We start from the raw sequence: 21,582 nt of genomic DNA on the forward strand, positions 1-21,582 counted from the left end.
TCACGGGACACAGAGCTCCCGCCATTCTTGGGTTTTATGTGGTTTCTTATTGCTTTGCTACAAAACTGAGGTGCCTCCCATATGGGAGGGGTTATATAGGGGAGGAATTCTCCTTAATTGGGGGTTAACCAGTGTCCAATCACCAGAGGTGCCTATATAACCCACTATGTAATGAAGCTCCTGTGTCCCGTGATGTACTCTCAAGAAAAGGATTTTACAGGTAAGCTGTATACAAAAATCCTATTATTACAATGAAAATTTTGTTGGAAAAAAAAATCTTAATTTTGCAAAGAATTGTTGGAAAAAATGACAACATCAAAATTTACATTATCCCCTTGATCGCCCCCTAGTGGTTAACCCATTTCCTGCCAGTGACATTTACACAGTAATCGGTGCATTTTTATAGCCCTGATCGCTGTATAGATCAGTGACGTGTCACACACAGCCACGCCCCCCCCCCCACAGTTAGAAACGCACCCCTAGGACACACTTAACCCCTACACTGCCACCTAGTGGTTAATCCCTTCACTGCCAGTGTCATTTACACAGGAATCAGTGCATTTGTATAGCACTGATTGCTGTATAAATGACAATGGTCCCAAAATTGTGTCAAAAATCTCAGATCTGTCCACCATAATATGGTGAAGAGTCTGGCCAGAACAGGTTAATAGATTCAATAGGCACTCAAATGGTTAGGTGATAAATATACTATCGTCCAAACTAAAAGGTAATGTATAAAAACATAAAAAACAATATACGTATTTAGGGAATAGTGAGGGGCCCTCACTGCTATGCCGTAGTAGTATTTTGAGTAAAGATCAAGTGGATATAGGAAATTCCAATAGTTAGAGCTAGTGATTCCCAATGCGATTGTATAAGATTAACAAAGTTGCATGAAGTGACAGTGCTGGATATGAAGGAGGTCCGTGAAGATAACTACTACATCATAAAGTGACTTAAATAATATATATAAAACAGTCGACGAGATATATAGTGATTCCCAATGCGATTTGTTAAAACTGACAGAATTGACACATAAAAGTGCCGGTGCTGGACAATAAATAGGTCCGTGAGAATATCTACTACATCAGAATCTATAGATAACAGTATACAAAAGAACAGTCACTAACTAAATAAAACAATAGTGCAAATAATGGTTGACCTGTGACTGAAGGAATCGCATAAAGTGTCAATGCCAAGGGAGGGTTAAAAAAGAGTGAATATGTGCAAATGTCCTATACCATAGAAAATGGTATCAATGCAGTGAGCAGCAAAATAATAACATGGAACAAAAAATATATTAAATCAAAAACGAAACAAAAAACGCTAAAGCAATCTTGGTGTTGGGGGAGGGAAAGAACCCTCTGGAAATAGTCCAAAAAAAAAAGGAGGTGTGCACAATATTTAAAAAATTTGTAAATAAAAGAAAATTGAACAATGATCTTTGTTAAAAAATGTCCATTCAACTTGTGCGACAACTGGTGGCGATTATCCCGAAAATCGCATGTAACGAGGCAATCGCATACAGCGCTGGTGCTTTAAATATATGTGCACTATAAAGTAACAGATTAAACGGTGGTGGTAATGGTGATGGTGGATGTATCCCACGTGGTCCTGTGTGATCGAAATATGGGTGTCCCCTTAGGGCCGGTTCACACAGCGAGCCACGGCGAGGCGTCTCCGACTTCCTCGCCGCGACTTGCAGGGGGGGTCAGCGGCGACTTGCAGAGGACTTCTGCATAGAAGTCAATGCAAGTCGCCCCCGAAGTCGCCCCGAAGTAGTACAGGAACCTTTTTTCTGAGTCGGAGCGACTCGAGTCGCTCCTCTCAGAGCGGTTCCATAGTACTGAATGGGGGCGACTTGCGGGAGCGAGGCGAGGCGAGCCGTGTCGCCTCGCCTCGCCTCGCAGTGTGAACCGGCCCTTACCTTACAGCTGTAAGGTAACAGCATATGATATATGTGTCCTCAGGGTTCCTGGTGATCGTTATCCCTCGAGGTCCTGTTCCTATGTCCCCGGATCCTGGCGTCTCCTGCCTATTGTGCCGTATTGGACTCTTTATGTGGTCACTCAGCAGTACTTCAGCGTGGGGGGGGTACCTTGGCGATGGGTGTTTATGTAAGGGGTTAAACAAATGAGGAGGAAGGGAGCCCCATAGTGTAGTAATTTTTTAACAGTATTGAAGTTTATTCATAAAAAAACGGATTAAGTACTCACAAACAGATAGTTTTCTTGTATGAGGTATAAACGAGCCTCGAGCTCGATTGCGTCACTTCCGGTAGCGTCCCGACGCGTGTTCGTCACGGTCACGTGACTTCATCAGGGGATGCCTAGTGCTCAGGGAAGTGTCTTTAAATAGAGACATTAATTGCTTGTTTGTCGGCCATTTTGGGGAAGACCCGGAAGTGTCCCGGCGGCCATTTTGCAGTATACATGGTCGCCGGAAGTGTGCGGGCGGCCATTTTTTTGGTTATCACGCCGTGTTTATTATGTTACTGGCTGGAAAAAGGCGTGTGACTATTTTTGAAGGTGTCTCCAGCGGAACATATCCACATTTGCATATGGATGTCGCCGCCCACCTTAATAAATAGCGTATTTGGTCGTAAATAAAAAAACGGGGAAGGGGGCGAGGGGGGTTATTCCAAATATGCAAACCGGGCTATTGATTTACACCTATGGTGAAGATACTCAATGCTCTGTTTTAAAATGAATTTGTTAACAGGAATCTGGATTAACCGGATGATGGTAACCATGGCGATGGATTTAAAAATATATGTTCAAACAGTGCACTAAAATTGATTGCGTGTGAAGTAGAAAATGGAGAAAATATCCAAATATGCGTAAAATTACATACAAAAAATATCTATCTATAAAAAAATTATTTTTAATTCTACATTTAAATATAAAGAAAAGTTAATAATTATTAAATGACATAAATAAGATTAAATAATTGGTGAGACCTTAATAATAAGCGTAAGATGATATAATTTTATCCGAATGGTAATTAAAATTGAGATTAAAATCTAAAATTAGTTTAAAGAAGTAAAAATCAGATAAAATATAATAGAAAAATAAAATAAAAATAAAATTGAAAAAACGAGGGAAATAATTCCCATTGCTGCCGTAAATGACGTTTAGAGCGGGTTTATACAAACACATTCTGAGTATTTGAGCGCGAAAGCTAAGATCCATAAAAGGGGTGCATATATATGTGTGAACCCATCCATATATGCATATATCATATATATCTATGCATGCCACTATTGTGATTCAGTAACTCAGGTGATCATATTGCATGCAAACAATCAAAGTATATAATGGGGGCTATTCTAAAAAAGAGGTTAAGGTGCACCCAGGGTCTGAGGTGTGAGGAGGAAGATATATGGACTATACAAAGTATATAGAATGGTCTAAAAAATATATAGAATAAAATTGCCAGAGGTTTGAGAGGTGATTAAAAATCGCTAATAAAACAATTCAAGTCAAATTCCATGTTGAGTCCCTTTGGCGTGAATGTGTCTAGTGTAAATATCCATTTGGACTCAATTTGACTGAGGGTTCTTACTTTATGTCCCCCTCTCCAATGTTTAACATAAGGTTCGATTCCCCAGAATTTGAGTTATTAACTTTTCTTTATATTTAAATAAATGTAGAATTAAAAATAATTTTTTTATAGATAGATATTTTTTGTATGTAATTTCACGCATATTTGGATATTTTCTCCATTTTCTACTTCACACGCAATCAATTTTAGTGCTCTGTTTGAACATATATTTTTAAATCCATCGCCATGGTTACCATCATCCGGTTAATCCAGATTCCTGTTAACAAATTAATTTTAAAACAGAGCATTGAGTATCTTCACCATAGGTCTAAATCAATAGCCCGGTTTGCATATTTGGAATAACCCCCCTCGCCCCCTTCCCCGTTTTTATTTACGACCAAATACGCTATTTATTAAGGTGGGCGGCGACATCCATATGCAAATGTGGATATGTTCCGCTGGAGACACCTTCAAAAATAGCCACACGCCTATTTCCGGCCAGTAACATAGTAAACACGGCGTGATAACCAAAAAAAATGGCCGCCCGCACACTTCCGGCGACCATGTATACCGCAAAATGGCCGCCGGGACACTTCCAGGTCTTCCCCAAAATGGCCGCCAAACAAGCAATTAATGTCTCTATTTAAAGACACTTCCCTGAGCACTAGGCATCCCCTGATGAAGTCACGTGACTGTGACGAACACGCGTCGGGACGCTACCGGAAGTGACGCAATCGAGCTCGAGGCTCGTTTATACCTCATACAAGAAAACTATCTGTTTGTGAGTACTTAATCCGTTTTTTTATAAATAAACTTCAATACTGTTAAAAAATTACTACACTATGGGGCTCCCTTCCTCCTCATTTGTTTAACCCCTTACATAAACACCCACCGCCGAGGTACCCCCCCACGCTGAAGTACTGCTGAGTGACCACATAAAGAGTCCAATACGGCACAATAGGCAGGAGACGCCAGGATCCGGGGACATAGGAACAGGACCTCGAGGGATAACGATCACCAGGAACCCTGAGGACACATATATCATATGCTGTTACCTTACAGCTGTAAGGTAAGGGGACACCCATATTTCGATCACACAGGACCACGTGGGATACATCCACCATCACCATTACCACCACCGTTTAATCTGTTACTTTATAGTGCACATATATTTAAAGCACCAGCGCTGTATGTGATTGCCTCGTTACATGCGATTTTCGGGATAATCGCCACCAGTTGTCGCACAAGTGGAATGGACATTTTTTAACAAAGATCATTGTTCAATTTTCTTTTATTTACAAATTTTTTAAATATTGTGCACATCTCCTTTTTTTTTTTGGACTATTTCCAGAGGGTTCTTTCCCTCCCCCCAACACCAAGATTGCTTTAGCGTTTTTTGTTTCGTTTTTGATTTAATATATTTTTTGTTCTATGTTATTATTTAGCTGCTCACTGCATTGATACCATTTTCTATGGTATAGGACATTTGCACATATTCACTCTTTTTTAACCCTCCCTTGGCATTGACACTTTATGCGATTCCTTCAGTCACAGGTCAACCATTATTTGCACTATTGTTTTATTTAGTTAGTGACTGTTCTTTTGTATACTGTTATCTATATATTCTGATGTAGTAGATATTCTCACGGACCTATTTATTGTCCAGCACCGGCACTTTTATGCGATTCTGTCAGTTTTAACAAATCGCATTGGGAATCACTATATATCTCGTTGACTGTTTTATATATATTATTTAAGTCACTTTATGATGTAGTAGTTATCTTCACGGACCTCCTTCATATCCAGCACTGTCACTTCATGCAACTTTGTTAATCTTATGCAATCGCATTGGGAATCACTAGCTCTAACTATTGGAATTTCCTATATCCACTTGATCTTTACTCAAAATACTACTAAGGTATAGCAGTGAGGGCCCCTCACTATTCCCTAAATACGTATATTGTTTTTTATGTTTTTATACATTACCTTTTAGTTTGGACGATAGTATATTTATCACCTAACCATTTGAGTGCCTATTGAATCTATTAACCTGTTCTAGCCAGACTCTTCACCATAGTACTGCGCATCACTACTTCTCTGCCCTCTTTTTTCTTTAATTGGGGTTCTAGTACCCCATCCCAGTGTGTGCAGCGGTACAACAATTAGACTTCTTTCTGATTAGGCGCAGGAATAATTCCTTTTACACTTAGCTTGATACCTATCTTGACCCATTCTTGCAGCCATCATGGACGTTTTTTCATTTTTAGATAAAAGACAGGTTAATTTGGGAGAGGTTTTTAATGCAACTATACCCACCAATAAAAGCAGTGACCTTGAAAGCCTAATGAGGAAACTAGGGCACAACATGGAAAAGAAGGTCAGTCTATGGTGGGACATCACCACCTTTGAACAATATTTCAAGGATGGGATTGTCCCCAGACGCTTGAGATGGGATGTCATACCAAACGATGGATTGACAGATCAAGAATCAATTGATGATTGGTTCAAATTTTTTAATGGGAAAGGTTTAGAACTTCTAATGTTCCTATTAGATAGAAAAAAGAAAAAACAAAAAATAGTAGATGAGATCATTATGGGAGTGAAGGAGGAATTGGAAGCTTATAAGGATACAGCGGAATTCACATCCCTAACAGCACAACTAAACAAAGACCTCACAAAAAAGGATAGAGAAGTCCAACAAAGGAAAAGCAAAAAATACAATCGAGACATAAACGATTTTAAAACCGATCGAGCTTTCAAATGGCAAAGCCAAGTGGGACATCTAGACCCAATCTCAGCCTACTCTACTCCAGAAAAACTAGTAAGAGTACAGCCGGAACATACTAACATGCGAGTAAACCAAGAAAACCAAAATCCAAATGGGCCATATGATACATATGAACGAACCAGACCTGACACGATGAGGAACGAAGCTAGACAAGGCAACCATCACCAATATACTCCCCGAACAAACGATAGAGGACATACACCTTACAGAAACGAGAGGAGACCTTACCACCAAGATAGGACACCCCGAAACGGTTGGAAAAAACCTTTTTGGAAGAACAACAGGAGGAATAACGGACCAAGACCTCACTATGATAATAGAACCTACCATCAACAAAGAGATAATAGAGGAGCAAACAATGACAATAGAGGGCACCCCTATGATACACAAGCACCAAGGGGAAGAAGCCCCTATAGACAACACGAGAGAAGGGAAGAGGTATACCACAACCCTCTCCCTCAAACACCATACCGCACATATGAAAGAAGCCCAATTCCGACATACAACTACTATGCACCTCTGGAGCAAAGATAGGAAGACGACAGAGCGGATAGACACAGACAATCCGACATGGAATATGAGAGGTCTTTTTTAGAGAGGGGCCGAGAGAACGTTCCAGCGAGGAGGAACGAAAATCCAAGGAACAAGAGAAGAACACCAGAAAGAGGGGATGTAGAGGGGGGAAGAGATCACAAAAGAAAAAGAGAGTGAAGGGAGAGGGAATCTTTAACCTCAGCGGACAACCACTCTCTCATGAAGAAATAGGGGTTCTCGATAAGGGTCTAAAATACGCACCTACAAAAAATCTCGATAAATTTCAAACATACATTGGAATCCAGAAATTTGTGAGGAAATTAAACATTAAGAAGTACCTGATCAGCAATCCATGTAAACCCAAGACCACAAGATCCACCAATGAAATTATGCACAGTACCCTGAGAAATAAATCTACCTTTAATCTAGTAACAAAAGACAACAAACATATAGAAGTATTTAAACGTATTGTTCTGGAGGAGGTGAAAGGACTAAAGATAAAGAAGCGTGATGAACCGAAAAACACATTAAAAGCGGTATTCGTAAACTAACAAAAAGAAAAGACCTGGTCATACGACCAGCAGATAAAGGAGGAGGCATTGTAATACTGTCTAAAGATCAATACAATGCAAGTATGAACTCCCTACTCGAAGACAAAGACACATACGTCCAACTGTTGAGTAATCCAGTCTTCAAATGCAGGAAAGCACTCGAACAAGTGGTACATTTAGGCCTCAAGAAGGATATTCTCAACAAGAAAGAAGCCAAATATTTAATACCTGAGGCATGCAGAACACCAATTATTTATTCACTCCCGAAAATCCACAAAGATAGGGATAATCCACCTCCCAGACCAATAGTCAATGGCATCGACTCTTTGACAGCGAGAATGGGGCAATATATAGATTACTATCTACAGCCGGCAGTACAGAAGACACGGGCATACCTGAGAGACACCAAGCACATATTACAAATCATAGAGGATATACCAACAGAAGAAGGACCTTGGTGGCTTGCCACAGCAGATGTAGCCTCACTATACACAAGAATTCTGCACCACCAAGCCTGTGAGGCAACAAAATGGGGACTACGGAAATATACAGATCTCCCCTGCTTCCAGAGAAAATTCCTCATAAAATGTCTCGACTTCTGTCTGAAAAACAGCTACTTCTGGTACAATAGGAATTATTACCATCAAAAGACGGGCGTAGCCATGGAAGCGAAATTCGCCCCTAGCGTCGCAGGCCTCTTTATGGCACAATGGGAGGAAGAAGAAGTATTCGCCAATCCTCCAAACAAACTGCACACATACCGAAGATATATCGATGATGTCATCATATTGTGGAAGGGCGAACGATCAAGTCTGACGACCTTTTTGAAAAAATTGAATAAGAACAACAGGAACATAAAACTGTCATGGGAGATAAGTAATAAATCCATTACTTTCCTGGACCTGGAAATAATACAAGACAATAAGAAACTTCTTTCCAAAACACACTTCAAGAGCATAGACCGTAATAGTTATTTACCATTGGAAAGTTGTCACCACAGGAATTGGCTGTACAATATACCAAAAGGCCAACTTATGCGCCTGAGGCGCAATTGTACACAAGAGGATCACTTTCTTGATCAAGCCAGTAACATGAAACTAAAATTTATAGAAAAAGGCTACGATGAAGAATTTATTAACAAGAAAATATCAGAAGTCGCTAACTTAAATCGCAAAGACCTTATAAAAAACAAACCCCACAATGTGACCACACAGGACAATATTCCTATTATTTTGGATTTTAATGTGCAGTTCAAACAGGTTGAAAAAATCATTAAACGCAATTGGGAGATACTACGCTCAGATACATGCCTTAAAGATATTTTGCCCACTCGCCCAAAATTTGTTTATAGGCGAGCCCCTACCATTAGGGATAAATTAGTAAAGAACATCCCAGATCCACCAAGTAGGGGCCTTTCCTTTTTCACGGGAAAAGGATTCTTTCCCTGCAAACGATGCTACGCATGCACCAAAACAAAGCGTCCTAATGAAAAGAAAAAAGAGTTTACTTCAACCAGTATAGGCAATAGCTACGATATCAAAGAGTTCATCTGTTGCAACACTATTGGAGTGGTATACGCATTGGAATGCAGCTGTGGCCTCCAGTACATAGGCCGTACCAAGAGACCACTTAAGGTACGTGTCAAAGAACACGTAAAGAACATACTGAAGGGATTTGACAAGCACAGCGTATCCAGGCATTTTGCGCTATACCACAAGAAAGATCCCTCCCAACTCAAATTCTGGAGAATCGAACCTTATGTTAAACATTGGAGAGGGGGACATAAAGTAAGAACCCTCAGCCAAATTGAGTCCAAATGGATATTTACACTAGACACATTCACGCCAAAGGGACTCAACGTGGAATTTGACTTGAATTGTTTTATTAGCGATTTTTAATCACCTCTCAAACCTCTGGCAATTTTCTTCTATATATTTTTTAGACCATTCTGTATACTTTGTATAGTCCATATATCTTCCTCCTCACACCTCAGACCCTGGGTGCACTTTAACCTCTTTTTTTAGAATAGCCCCCATTATATACTTTGATTGTTTGCATGCAATATGATCACCTGAGTTACTAAATCACAATAGTGGCATGCATAGATATATATGATATATGCATATATGGATGGGTTCACACATATATATGCACCCCTTTTATGGATCTTAGCTTTCGCGCTCAAATACTCAGAATGTGTTTGTATAAACCCGCTCTAAACGTCATTTCCGGCAGCAATGGGAATTATTTCCCTCGTTTTTTTCAATTTTATTTTTCTATTATATTTTATCTGATTTTTACTTCTTTAAACTAATTTTAGATTTTAATCTCAATTTTAATTACCATTCGGATAAAATTATATCATCTTACGCTTATTATTAAGGTCTCACCAATTATTTAATCTTATTTATGTCATTTAATAATTATTAACTTTTCTTTATATTTAAATAAATGTAGAATTAAAAAGAATTTTTTTATAGATAGATATTTTTTGTATGTAATTTTACGCATATTTGGATATTTTCTCCATTTTCTACTTCACACGCAATCAATTTTAGTGCTCTGTTTGAACATATATTTTTAAATCCATCGCCATGGTTACCATCATCCGGTTAATCCAGATTCCTGTTAACAAATTAATTTTAAAACAGAGCATTGAGTATCTTCACCATAGGTCTAAATCAATAGCCCGGTTTGCATATTTGGAATAACCCCCCTCGCCCCCTTCCCCGTTTTTATTTACGACCAAATACGCTATTTATTAAGGTGGGCGGCGACATCCATATGCAAATGTGGATATGTTCCGCTGGAGACACCTTCAAAAATAGCCACACGCCTATTTCCGGCCAGTAACATAGTAAACACGGCGTGATAACCAAAAAAAATGGCCGCCCGCACACTTCCGGCGACCATGTATACCGCAAAATGGCCGCCGGGACACTTCCGGGTCTTCCCCAAAATGGCCGCCAAACAAGCAATTAATGTCTCTATTTAAAGACACTTCCCTGAGCACTAGGCATCCCCTGATGAAGTCACGTGACTGTGACGAACACGCGTCGGGACGCTACCGGAAGTGACGCAATCGAGCTCGAGGCTCGTTTATACCTCATACAAGAAAACTATCTGTTTGTGAGTACTTAATCCGTTTTTTATGAATAAACTTCAATACTGTTAAAAAATTACTACACTATGGGGCTCCCTTCCTCCTCATTTGTTTAACCCCTTACATAAACACCCATCGCCAAGGTACCCCCCCCCCCACGCTGAAGTACTGCTGAGTGACCACATAAAGAGTCCAATATGGCACAATAGGCAGGAGACGCCAGGATCCGGGGACATAGGAACAGGACCTCGAGGGATAACGATCACCAGGAACCCTGAGGACACATATATCATATGCTGTTACCTTACAGCTGTAAGGTAAGGGGACACTCATATTTCGATCACACAGGACCACGTGGGATACATCCACCATCACCATTACCACCACCGTTTAATCTGTTACTTTATAGTGCACATATATTTAAAGCACCAGCGCTGTATGCGATTGCCTCGTTACATGCGATTTTCGGGATAATCGCCACCAGTTGTCGCACAAGTTGAATGGACATTTTTTAACAAAGATCATTGTTCAATTTTCTTTTATTTACAAAGTTTTTAAATATTGTGCACACCTCCTTTTTTTTGGACTATTTCCAGAGGGTTCTTTCCCTCCACCCAACACCAAGATTGCTTTAGCGTTTTTTGTTTCGTTTTTGATTTAATATATTTTTTGTTCTGTGTTATTATTTAGCTGCTCACTGCATTGATACCATTTTCTACGGTATAGGACATTTGCACATATTCACTCTTTTTTTAACCCTCCCTTGGCATTGACACTTTATGCGATTCCTTCAGTCACAGGTCAACCATTATTTGCACTATTGTTTTATTTAGTTAGTGACTGTTCTTTTGTATACTGTTATCTATATATTCTGATGTAGTAGATATTCTCACGGACCTATTTATTGTCCAGCACCGGCACTTTTATGTGTCAATTCTGTCAGTTTTAACAAATCGCATTGGGAATCACTATATATCTCGTCGACTGTTTTATATATATTATTTAAGTCACTTTATGATGTAGTAGTTATCTTCACGGACCTCCTTCATATCCAGCACTGTCACTTCATGCAACTTTGTTAATCTTATACAATCGCATTGGGAATCACTAGCTCTAACTATTGGAATTTCCTATATCCACTTGATCTTTACTCAAAATACTACTAAGGCATAGCAGTGAGGGCCCCTCACTATTCCCTAAATACGTATATTGTTTTTTATGTTTTTATACATTACCTTTTAGTTTGGACGATAGTATATTTATCACCTAACCATTTGAGTGCCTATTGAATCTATTAACCTGTTCTGGCCAGACTCTTCACCATAGTACTGCGCATCACTACTTCTCTGCCCTCTTTTTTCTTTAATTGGGGTTCTAGTACCCCATCCCAGTGTGTGCAGCGGTACAACAATTAGACTTCTTTCTGATTAGGCGCAGGAATAATTCCTTTTACACTTAGCTTGTCCACCATAATGTCGCAGTCATGATAAAAATCGCATATCGCTGCCATTACTAATAAAAAAAAAAATAATAAAAATACTTTAAGCCTCGGTTCACACTGGGGCGACTTGTCACGTGACTTAGCCGCCTGACAAGACGCGATCCATTCTGTACAATGGAACCGGTCTAATAGGAGCGACTCAAGTCGTTCCAACTTAGAAAAAGGTTCCTGTACTACTTTGGGGGCGACTTGAGGCGACTTGCATTGACTTCTCAGTGTGAACCGGCTCTAAATCTATCCCCTATTTTGTAGACGCTATAACTTTTGCGCAAACCAATCAATATACGCTTATTGAGATTTTTTTTTTACCAGAATACATATCGGCCTAAACGGAGGGAAAAAAAAAATTGCTTTTTTATATATTTTTGGGAGGATATTTATTACAGCAAAAAGTAAAAAATATTATTTTTTTTTTTCAAAATTGTCGCTCTTTTTTTTGTTTATAGCGCAAAATATAAAAAACGCAGAGGTGATCAAATACCACCAAAAGAAATCTCTATTTGTGGGGAAAAAAAAGGAAGTCAACTTTGTTTGGGTGCAACTTCACACGACCGCGCAATTGTCAGTTAAAGCGACGCAGAAAAATGTCCCAGTCATTCAGCAGCCAAATCCGAAGTGGTTAATCCTTACTAGCTATATGCACTCCTGGGCCCTGGCTTGCTGACCTCCTGGTGGGCCAATCCTGAGGACCATAACCTGGTACTAACTTGCAGATAAATGCATATCCACCATCAGAAGCTCTGGGGAACACCAGTTAGAACTTAGACCCCACACCAAAGGTGAGCCTACATCATCCACTAGGGTGACCTGCTTATCCCATTGGCTGGTGGAAGTCCCACTACTGTTATGGCAACTGGTTTTCGAGCCTGACCCCAGATCGTCACAGTGATTGTGAAATTGATGAAAGCTCCTGAACTCTTCTAATGGGTGGACTGACCACATGTGTACAGGAAATGTCCAGACCACGGAGACATAAGATGTCCTGTCATCTAATTCCAATCTCTGGAGATGTGAGATGGAGGAAAACACTGGAAAGGGTTATCAGGATCAGCAGTCATACCTTGTGAGGGGGTTTTGGAGAAGAAGGTTCCCATGACATCAGGAGATGACCCGAGATGATGTCACCTGGAAAGAACACAAACAACCTCATATGTAGTGCATTGAACTAAAATAATAAGTAGAGTTTTGTGCCCTCATGTGGATAACTATTGGCTATCTGGTTGTACATTTAGAGAAAATCAAAATTGGATGGACATTATATACAACCCTTAAAACTATGAGGGCCAATCAGAACCTTCATCCCTGCATTCATCTGATTGGTATGTCAGGGTCACAAAGGAATTTTACCCTGTTTATGGGCAAAATTTATACAGACTCATACTTTCAGTTGTCACCTCCACAAATCTGTGCTATTCATAGCCAAGACTGGTACTAATCAGCACCAAAGTATCTTCCAGTAAGATTTCTATAGAGAGGTCAGGTAAAAAAACAAAAAAAAAAGTATATGGCCTCAAAATGGAACCAGTCTGTGGTCATCAGAGGTGTCCATTCATTAACCACTTGCCGACCGCACTATAGCTGAATGATGGCTACAGCGCCGTCATCCCGTTCTAGGAAGGTGCCTATTACCATCCTCCCATAACCGTGCTCCCACATGCCTTCTGCGGTGCACACCCAGTGTGTTCTGCGATCGTTGTGTCCTTTTACCACGTGATCAGCTGTGTCCAATCGCAGCTGATCACAAAGTACACACACTTGCCTGTTGTTGGCATTCCTTTCCTCATGCTGTCACAGTGTGAGGAGAAGAGAGCCAGTAGCCGGCTTGTGTGAAAAGGGACATCTACACTGATAATCAGGGCAGCCCCAACAGTGTCCATCAGTGCTGCCTATCAGTGCCAATCAGTGCCCAGAAGTTCTGCCAATCAGTGCCCATCAGTGCCTCCTCATCAGTTCCACTTATCAGTGATGCCTATCATCAGTGCCCATTAGTGCCACCTATCAGTGTCCATCACTGCCGCCTATCATTTCCTATCAGTGCTGCCTATCAGTGCCAATCAGTGCCCAGCAGTTCTGCCAATCAGTGCCCAGCAGTTCTGCCTATTAGTGCCCAGCAGTGCTGCCAATCAGTGCCCATCAGTGCTGCCCATCAGTGCCTCCTCATCACTGCCACTTATCAGTGATGCCTATCAGTGCTGCCTATCAGTGTCTTTCAGTGCCACCTATCAGTGTCCATTAGTGCTGCCTATCAGTGCACATTAGTGTTGCATATCAGTGCAGCCTTGTCAGTGCCACCTATCAGTGTCCATCACTGCCGCCTCTCAGTTACCATCAGTGCTGCCTATCAGTGCCAATCAGTGCCCATCAGTGCTGCCTATGAGTGCCAATAAGTGTCCAGCAGTCAGCGCACATCAGCGAAGAAGAAAAATTACTTGTTTGAAAAATGTTATAACGGAAACTATGAAAAACGTTTTTTTGCTCAATTTTTAGGTATTTTTTCAAGGCAAGTGGTTAATATTGATCATAAAAACAGGTTAAGCACCATCAACACGTTCAGTGCCTCTTTAGTGGCCACTTTGCCAGGAAACATAAAGTACACTTTAATGGATGGGATCTGTGTGCACTCCTTCAGCCCAGGAGTACAGTTTTTATGAAATTAGATTAGAATTAATCATATGAATTCTGAAGGAGACCAAGAAGAAATGTTTTTTGTATGATTGTCCACCTTAATAACAGAGACTTAAGCCTCGTACACACGATCGGATTTTCCGCAGACCCTTTGGGCACCTTCTGCTAATGTTGTGTTTGGTGAGAATTACTTTACGAGCATGCGTGTTTGTACTTTTGTCTGATGGACTTGTGTACATATGATCGGAAAATCTGTCAAAAAGTCCTGTGTGTTTGTAAACACAAGACCCTGTGCTGTGAATGTGTAAGGGATACCGAATGCAGGTATCCAGCAAGGATGACCAGATCGGTCTGCTGTTGGAGAGAGGGCCGACTGCCCCAACTCCCTGGAGCCATGAAGACATGGAAAGTTCTAGGTAGAGGCCAGCGGCACTCTGCCCTGTTGCCAGCTGGTGACCCCACATCCTCCACTTTGGCTGACTCTTGAGGAGGGAGGATAGCTTCTTCCACCCTGGGTGGTGGATATGCTGATGGGGGCGGATGATGACCACCGTCTCTCCCGGATGGTTGATCTGCTGCTGTGGATGGATGATGACCACCTCCTTTCTCAGATGATTGATCTGCTGCTGAGGGAGGGTGACCATTTCCTCTCCCAGATGGTTGATCTGCTGCTGGGGAGGGAGGGTGACCACCTCCTGTCCCGGATGGTTGATCTGCTGCTGGGGACGGATGATGACCACCTCCTCTCCCAGATGGTTAATCTGCTGCTGGGGAGGAAGGGTGGCCACCTCCTCTCCCGGATGGTTAATCTGCTGCTGGGGGCGGATGATGACCACCTCCTCTCCCAGATGGTTAATCTGCTGCTGGGGAGGAAGGGTGGCCACCTCCTCTCCCAGATGGTTGATCTGCTGCTGGGGACGGATGATGACCCCCTCCTCTCCCGGATGGTTAATCTGCTGCTGGGGAGGAAGGGTGACCACCTCCTCTCCCGGATGGTTAATCTGCTGCTGGGGACGGATGATGACCACCTCCTCTCCCGGATGGTTGATCTGCTGCTGGGGAGGGAGGATGACCACCTCCTCTCCCAGATGGTTGATCTGCTGCTGGGGAGGGAGGATGACCACCTCCTCTCCCGGATGGTTGATCTGCTACTGGGGATGGATGATGACCACCTCCTCTCCCGGATGGTTGATCTGCTACTGGGGATGGATGATGACCACCTCCTCTCCCGGATGGTTGATCTGCTACTGGGGATGGATGATGACCACCTCCTCTCCCAGATGGTTGATCTGCTGCTGGGGACGGATTATGACCACCTTCTCTCCCGGATGGTTGATCTGCTACTGGGGATGGAGGATGACCACCTCCTCTCCCAGATGGTTGATCTGCTGCTGGGGAGGAATGATGACCACCTCCTCTCCCAGATGGTTGATCTGCTGCTGGGGAGGGAGGATGACCACCTCCTCTCCCGCATGGTTGATCTGCTGCTGGGGAGGGAGGATGACCACCTCCTCTCCCGGATGGTTGATCTGCTGCTGGGGAGGGAGGATGACCACCTCCTCTCCCGGATGGTTGATCTGCTGCTGGGGATGGATGATGACCACCTCCTCTCCCAGATGGTTGATCTGCTGCTGGGGAGGAATGATGACCACCTCCTGTCTCAGATGGTTGATCTGCTGCTGGGGAGGGAGGGTGACCGCCTCCTGTCCCGGATGGTTGATATGCTGCTGGGGACGGATGATGACCACCTCCTCTCCCGGATGGTTGATCTGCTGCTGGAGAGGGAGGATGACCAACTCCTCTCCCAGATGGTTGATCTGCTGCTGGGGAGGAATGATGACCACCTCCTCTCCCAGATGGTTGATCTGCTGCTGGGGAGGTAGGATGACCACCTCCTCTCCTGGGACTGCAGATCTGCTACTGGGGAGCAAAGAAGACTTCCTCCCCCTTCTCTGGTCCTTGGCCTGCCCCTAACTGTGTGCAATGTGTGCTGATTTTACTATGAGACTTGGCTGCTTTTTCTCCCTACTTTGCAGGGGAGTAGAAACAGCCAGATCGCCGATCTGTGTACAGAGTCCTGTGTGTTTGTAAACACAAGACCCTGTGCTGTGATTGTGTAAGGGATACCGAATGCAGGTATCCAGCAAGGATGACCAGATCAGTGGGCTACACCTTAAGGAATCAGGAAGCAGACTGAATGAGATGAAATAAAGTCTATTAACATAAATATCACTCTTTCAACACCAGTAATCCACAGACAATGTAAAAAGTGATAAAATATACAAGATCTTGCGGCAACCCTTCATGCCAAAAAAATATCAGGACCCCTTGAAATCCATACCAGACCCTTATCTGAGCATGCAGCCGGGCAGGCCAGGAAAGGGGGGGAGGGGAGCATTTAACCCCTCCCCCCTGGACCATACCAGAGAACATGCTCTCAACAGGTTCTCAAAGCATCTTGGCCCCAAGTTGATGGGAATAATCCAGTGGAAATGAGCTGGATAGAAGTGCAAAGAGTTAGGAGGACAAATTAGGATATTAGTGAAGGGGATGCTGGGACTTGTAGTTCTCCTATGACTGGACACGCAGGTGATATTAGTGAAGGGGATTCTGGGACTTGTGGTTCTCCTATGACTGGACACACACAGGTGATATTAGTGAAGGGGGTGCTGGGACTTGTAGTTCTCCTATGACTGGACACACAGGTGATATTAGTGAAGGGGGTGCTGGGACTTGTAGTTCTCCTATGACTGGACACACAGGTGATATTAGTGAAGGGGGTGCTGGGACTTGTAGTTCTCCTATGACTGGACACACAGGTGATATTAGTGAAGGGGATTCTGGGACTTGTAGTTCTCCTATGACTGGAAACAAAGGTGATATTAGTGAAGGGGGTGCTGGGACTTGTAGTTCTCCAATAACTGGACACACAGGTGATATTAGTGAAGGGGATGGTGGGACTACCATGTATACACTATACTGTATATATGGAGAGTGCACAATATACAGACTCCTTTCCATATACCATGTATACACTATATATATGAGAGAGACAGAGACAGAGAGAACAATATACAGACTCCTCTCTATATACCATGTATACACTATATATATGGAGAGTACACAATATACAGACTCCTCTCCATATACCATGTATACAATATATATATATGGAGAGTACACAATATACAGACTCCTCTCTATATACCATGTATACACTATATATATGGAGAGTACACAATATACAGACTGCTCTCCTCTCTATATACCATGTATACACTATATATATGGAGAGTACATAATATAGAGACTGCTCTCCTCTCTATATACCATGTATACACTATATATATGGAGAGTACACAATATACAGACTGCTCTCCTCTCTATATACCATGTATACACTATATATATGGAGAGTACACAATATACAGACTGCTCTCCTCTCTATATACCATGTATACACTATATATATGGAGAGTACACAATATACAGAATCCTCTCTATATACCATGTATACACTATATATATGGAGAGTACACAATATACAGACTCTTCTCCTCTCTATATACCATGTATACACTATGTATATGGAGAGTACACAATATACAGACTGCTCTCCTCTCTATATACCATGTATACACTATATATATGGAGAGTACACAATATACAGACTGCTCTCCTCTCTATATACCATGTATACACTATATATATGGAGAGTAGACAATATACAGACTCCTCTCTATATACCATGTATACACTATATATATGGAGAGTACACAATATACAGACTGCTCTCCTCTCTATATACCATGTATACACTATATATATGGAGAGTAGACAATATACAGACTCCTCTCTATATACCATGTATACACTATATATATGGAGAGTACACAATATACAGACTGCTCTCCTCTCTATATACCATGTATACACTATATATATGGAGAGTACACAATATACAGACTCCTCTCCTCTCTATATACCATGTATACACTATATATATGGAGAGTACACAATATACAGACTTCGGGTCTATGTGGAATTGGGGTGCTGTGAGCGGAGTTCCCATTTCCTGCCGGATCTCAGAATATGGATTTCCTCCCCATTTCTGATTGGTGGGGGTCTCACCTTGTTGGATCTGCCCATCCGTCCTCCAATCAAATTGTTTGTACTTGACAATGAAGAGAGCAGCTGGCAATATATCTAGGAAAGGTGAAGCAACCAATCACAGAAGACTTCAGTAAGAGATAAGATTGGCACTGGGAGCGTTCAAATCCAACTTCCAATACGAGGCCAATACTATTCTCACAGATTCCAGGAAGAGGAGGAGAGGGGGGAGGGGAGACGTGCTTCCGCCTGCAGAGACTGTTTGGTTATCAGTCGCCTTGAACACTAAACATGGCGGGGTGTGTCCACATTCCTCCGCTCGTATAATGTATAACACACTGTACAGGTTTAAGGCTCTGCGTGTGCAGAAATATTGACTGATGTAATAAAATCCCACCGACAGGAAGGTTGATTTCCTTCTAGAATATCATTTAATGTCACACTGGAGCTTCTCTAGACTCCGGAGAGTAGGGTCGCCACCTCATCCCTTTAAAACTGAACACACATTAATTACACGGGTTCTGTGCCTGATTAAGGTGGTAATTGAACTCATTTGAGTAAGAAGGGTAGTGGTGCGCTGTACACAAGGAGGATATATCTATTGATAAAAGCAGTATATAAAATTCGCAATGGGGGGGATATCCAGTAAACAATACAGGTCTGGGTATGTCTATGTGACTAGTTTAAACAGCAACACTCATTTCTACTAATAGTCCACAACATAAATACATAAAATAGTGAAAATTCATATAAAATCCAAAGTGCAACGTGTTGCGATCCTGTAGTCGCATAAAAGTGCAAATATTCCAATGTGCCGCAGTGACGGATAAAACAATAATGTTTGTTGCTATTAGTGTAAAATCTACAACATAAAACCGTGAAATAATAAAAACAAGAAAAAAGAAGAAAAAACACAATATAACATTCAAAAGTGCAGCGTGTTGCGATCCTAAAATCGCATAAAGTGCAAGTGTTCAGCTGTGGTGCACATAGGCAAACCTTCAAACATAAATGATAATTAAGTGACAAAAAATATAAGTGTATCAGACACAAAGTCCGTTTTCAGTGCAAAGTGCTGCGATTATTCTCAAAATCGCATAGGGTGTGACTTCTTCAACAAGATATATGATGTGGAGCTGTTGCAATGGGAAGGGCAGTGGTGCTGGTGGAAGGGGATATGGCCTTGGTGGTCCCGTATATACCAGTAATGGATGTCCCCTTACCTTAAGGTAACAGCGTATATATAGAGAGCTTTTTGGGATCCTTTAGCGGAATTTTCCCTTTAATGTGGGGTGCCCAGGTCCTGACCAATGATATGGTCCCTTTAAGGGGGTTTCCTCTGTGGTATTGCAGTCAGGGTTCAAACAAACAGTCTGTACAAGCAGTGTATAAAAGAGCTGCGGGCTCGGTCTACGTCACTTCCTGGTTGCTGTGTCCCGACGCGTGTTCGTCACGGGTCACGTGACTTCATCAACCTGTACAAGCAGTGTATAAAAGAGCTGCGGGCTCGGTCTACGTCACTTCCTGGTTGCTGTGTCCCGACGCGTGTTCGTCACGGGTCACGTGACTTCATCAACCTGTACAAGCAGTGTATAAAAGAGCTGCGGGCTCGGTCTACGTCACTTCCTGGTTGCTGTGTCCCGACACGTGTTCGTCACGGGTCACGTGACTTCATCAATCTGTACAAGCAGTGTATAAAAGAGCTGCGGGCTCGGTCTACGTCACTTCCTGGTTGCTGTGTCCCGACGCGTGTTCGTCACGGGTCACGTGACTTCATCAATCTGTACAAGCAGTGTATAAAAGAGCTGCGGGCTCGGTCTACGTCACTTCCTGGTTGCTGTGTCCCGACGCGTGTTCGTCACGGGTCACGTGACTTCATCAATCTGTACAAGCAGTGTATAAAAGAGCTGCGGGCTCGGTCTACGTCACTTCCTGGTTGCTGTGTCCCGACGCGTGTTCGTCACGGGTCACGTGACTTCATCAATCTGTACAAGCAGTGTATAAAAGAGCTGCGGGCTCGGTCTACGTCACTTCCTGGTTGCTGTGTCCCGACGCGTGTTCGTCACGGGTCACGTGACTTCATCAACCTGTACAAGCAGTGTATAAAAGAGCTGCGGGCTCGGTCTACGTCACTTCCTGGTTGCTGTGTCCCGACGCGTGTTCGTCACGGGTCACGTGACTTCATCAACCTGTACAAGCAGTGTATAAAAGAGCTGCGGGCTCGGTCTACGTCACTTCCTGGTTGCTGTGTCCCGACGCGTGTTCGTCACGGGTCACGTGACTTCATCAATCTGTACAAGCAGTGTATAAAAGAGCTGCGGGCTCGGTCTACGTCACTTCCTGGTTGCTGTGTCCCGACGCGTGTTCGTCACGGGTCACGTGACTTCATCAATCTGTACAAGCAGTGTATAAAAGAGCTGCGGGCTCGGTCTACGTCACTTCCTGGTTGCTGTGTCCCGACGCGTGTTCGTCACGGGTCACGTGACTTCATCAATCTGTACAAGCAGTGTATAAAAGAGCTGCGGGCTCGGTCTACGTCACTTCCTGGTTGCTGTGTCCCGACGCGTGTTCGTCACGGGTCACGTGACTTCATCAATCTGTACAAGCAGTGTATAAACGAGCTGCGGGCTCGGTCTACGTCACTTCCTGGTTGCTGTGTCCCGACGCGTGTTCGTCACGGGTCACGTGACTTCATCAATCTGTACAAGCAGTGTATAAAAGAGCTGCGGGCTCGGTCTACGTCACTTCCTGGTTGCTGTGTCCCGACGCGTGTTCGTCACGGGTCACGTGACTTCATCAATCTGTACAAGCAGTGTATAAAAGAGCT

The 21,582-nt window shown here is 42.7% G+C and overlaps 1 protein-coding gene across 2 annotated transcripts in view; it reads right to left on the reverse strand.

Annotated features, from left to right (window-relative positions):
- LOC143961807 (NACHT, LRR and PYD domains-containing protein 3-like) overlaps positions 1-18,972 on the reverse strand; it is a 114,969-nt gene extending 95,997 nt beyond the window's left edge. For both annotated transcript variants that reach the window (XR_013270560.1, XM_077471138.1), the window contains exons 1-2: positions 18,777-18,972; positions 13,081-13,145 (exon numbers count right to left, since the gene is read on the reverse strand). Coding sequence is in view for 1 of the 2 variants with exons in the window: in XM_077471138.1 (XP_077327264.1) it covers positions 13,081-13,114 (34 nt within the window). In the remaining variant the exon portion in view is untranslated. The remainder of the gene's footprint in view (positions 1-13,080; positions 13,146-18,776) is intronic.
- Between the last annotated feature and the right edge of the window lie 2,610 nt (positions 18,973-21,582).

Source organism: Lithobates pipiens, unplaced genomic scaffold (assembly GCF_037356315.1).
Source record: "Lithobates pipiens isolate NorthernLeopardFrog02 unplaced genomic scaffold, aLitPip1_a1.2 Scaffold_8, whole genome shotgun sequence".
NCBI lineage: Eukaryota > Metazoa > Chordata > Amphibia > Anura > Ranidae > Lithobates > Lithobates pipiens.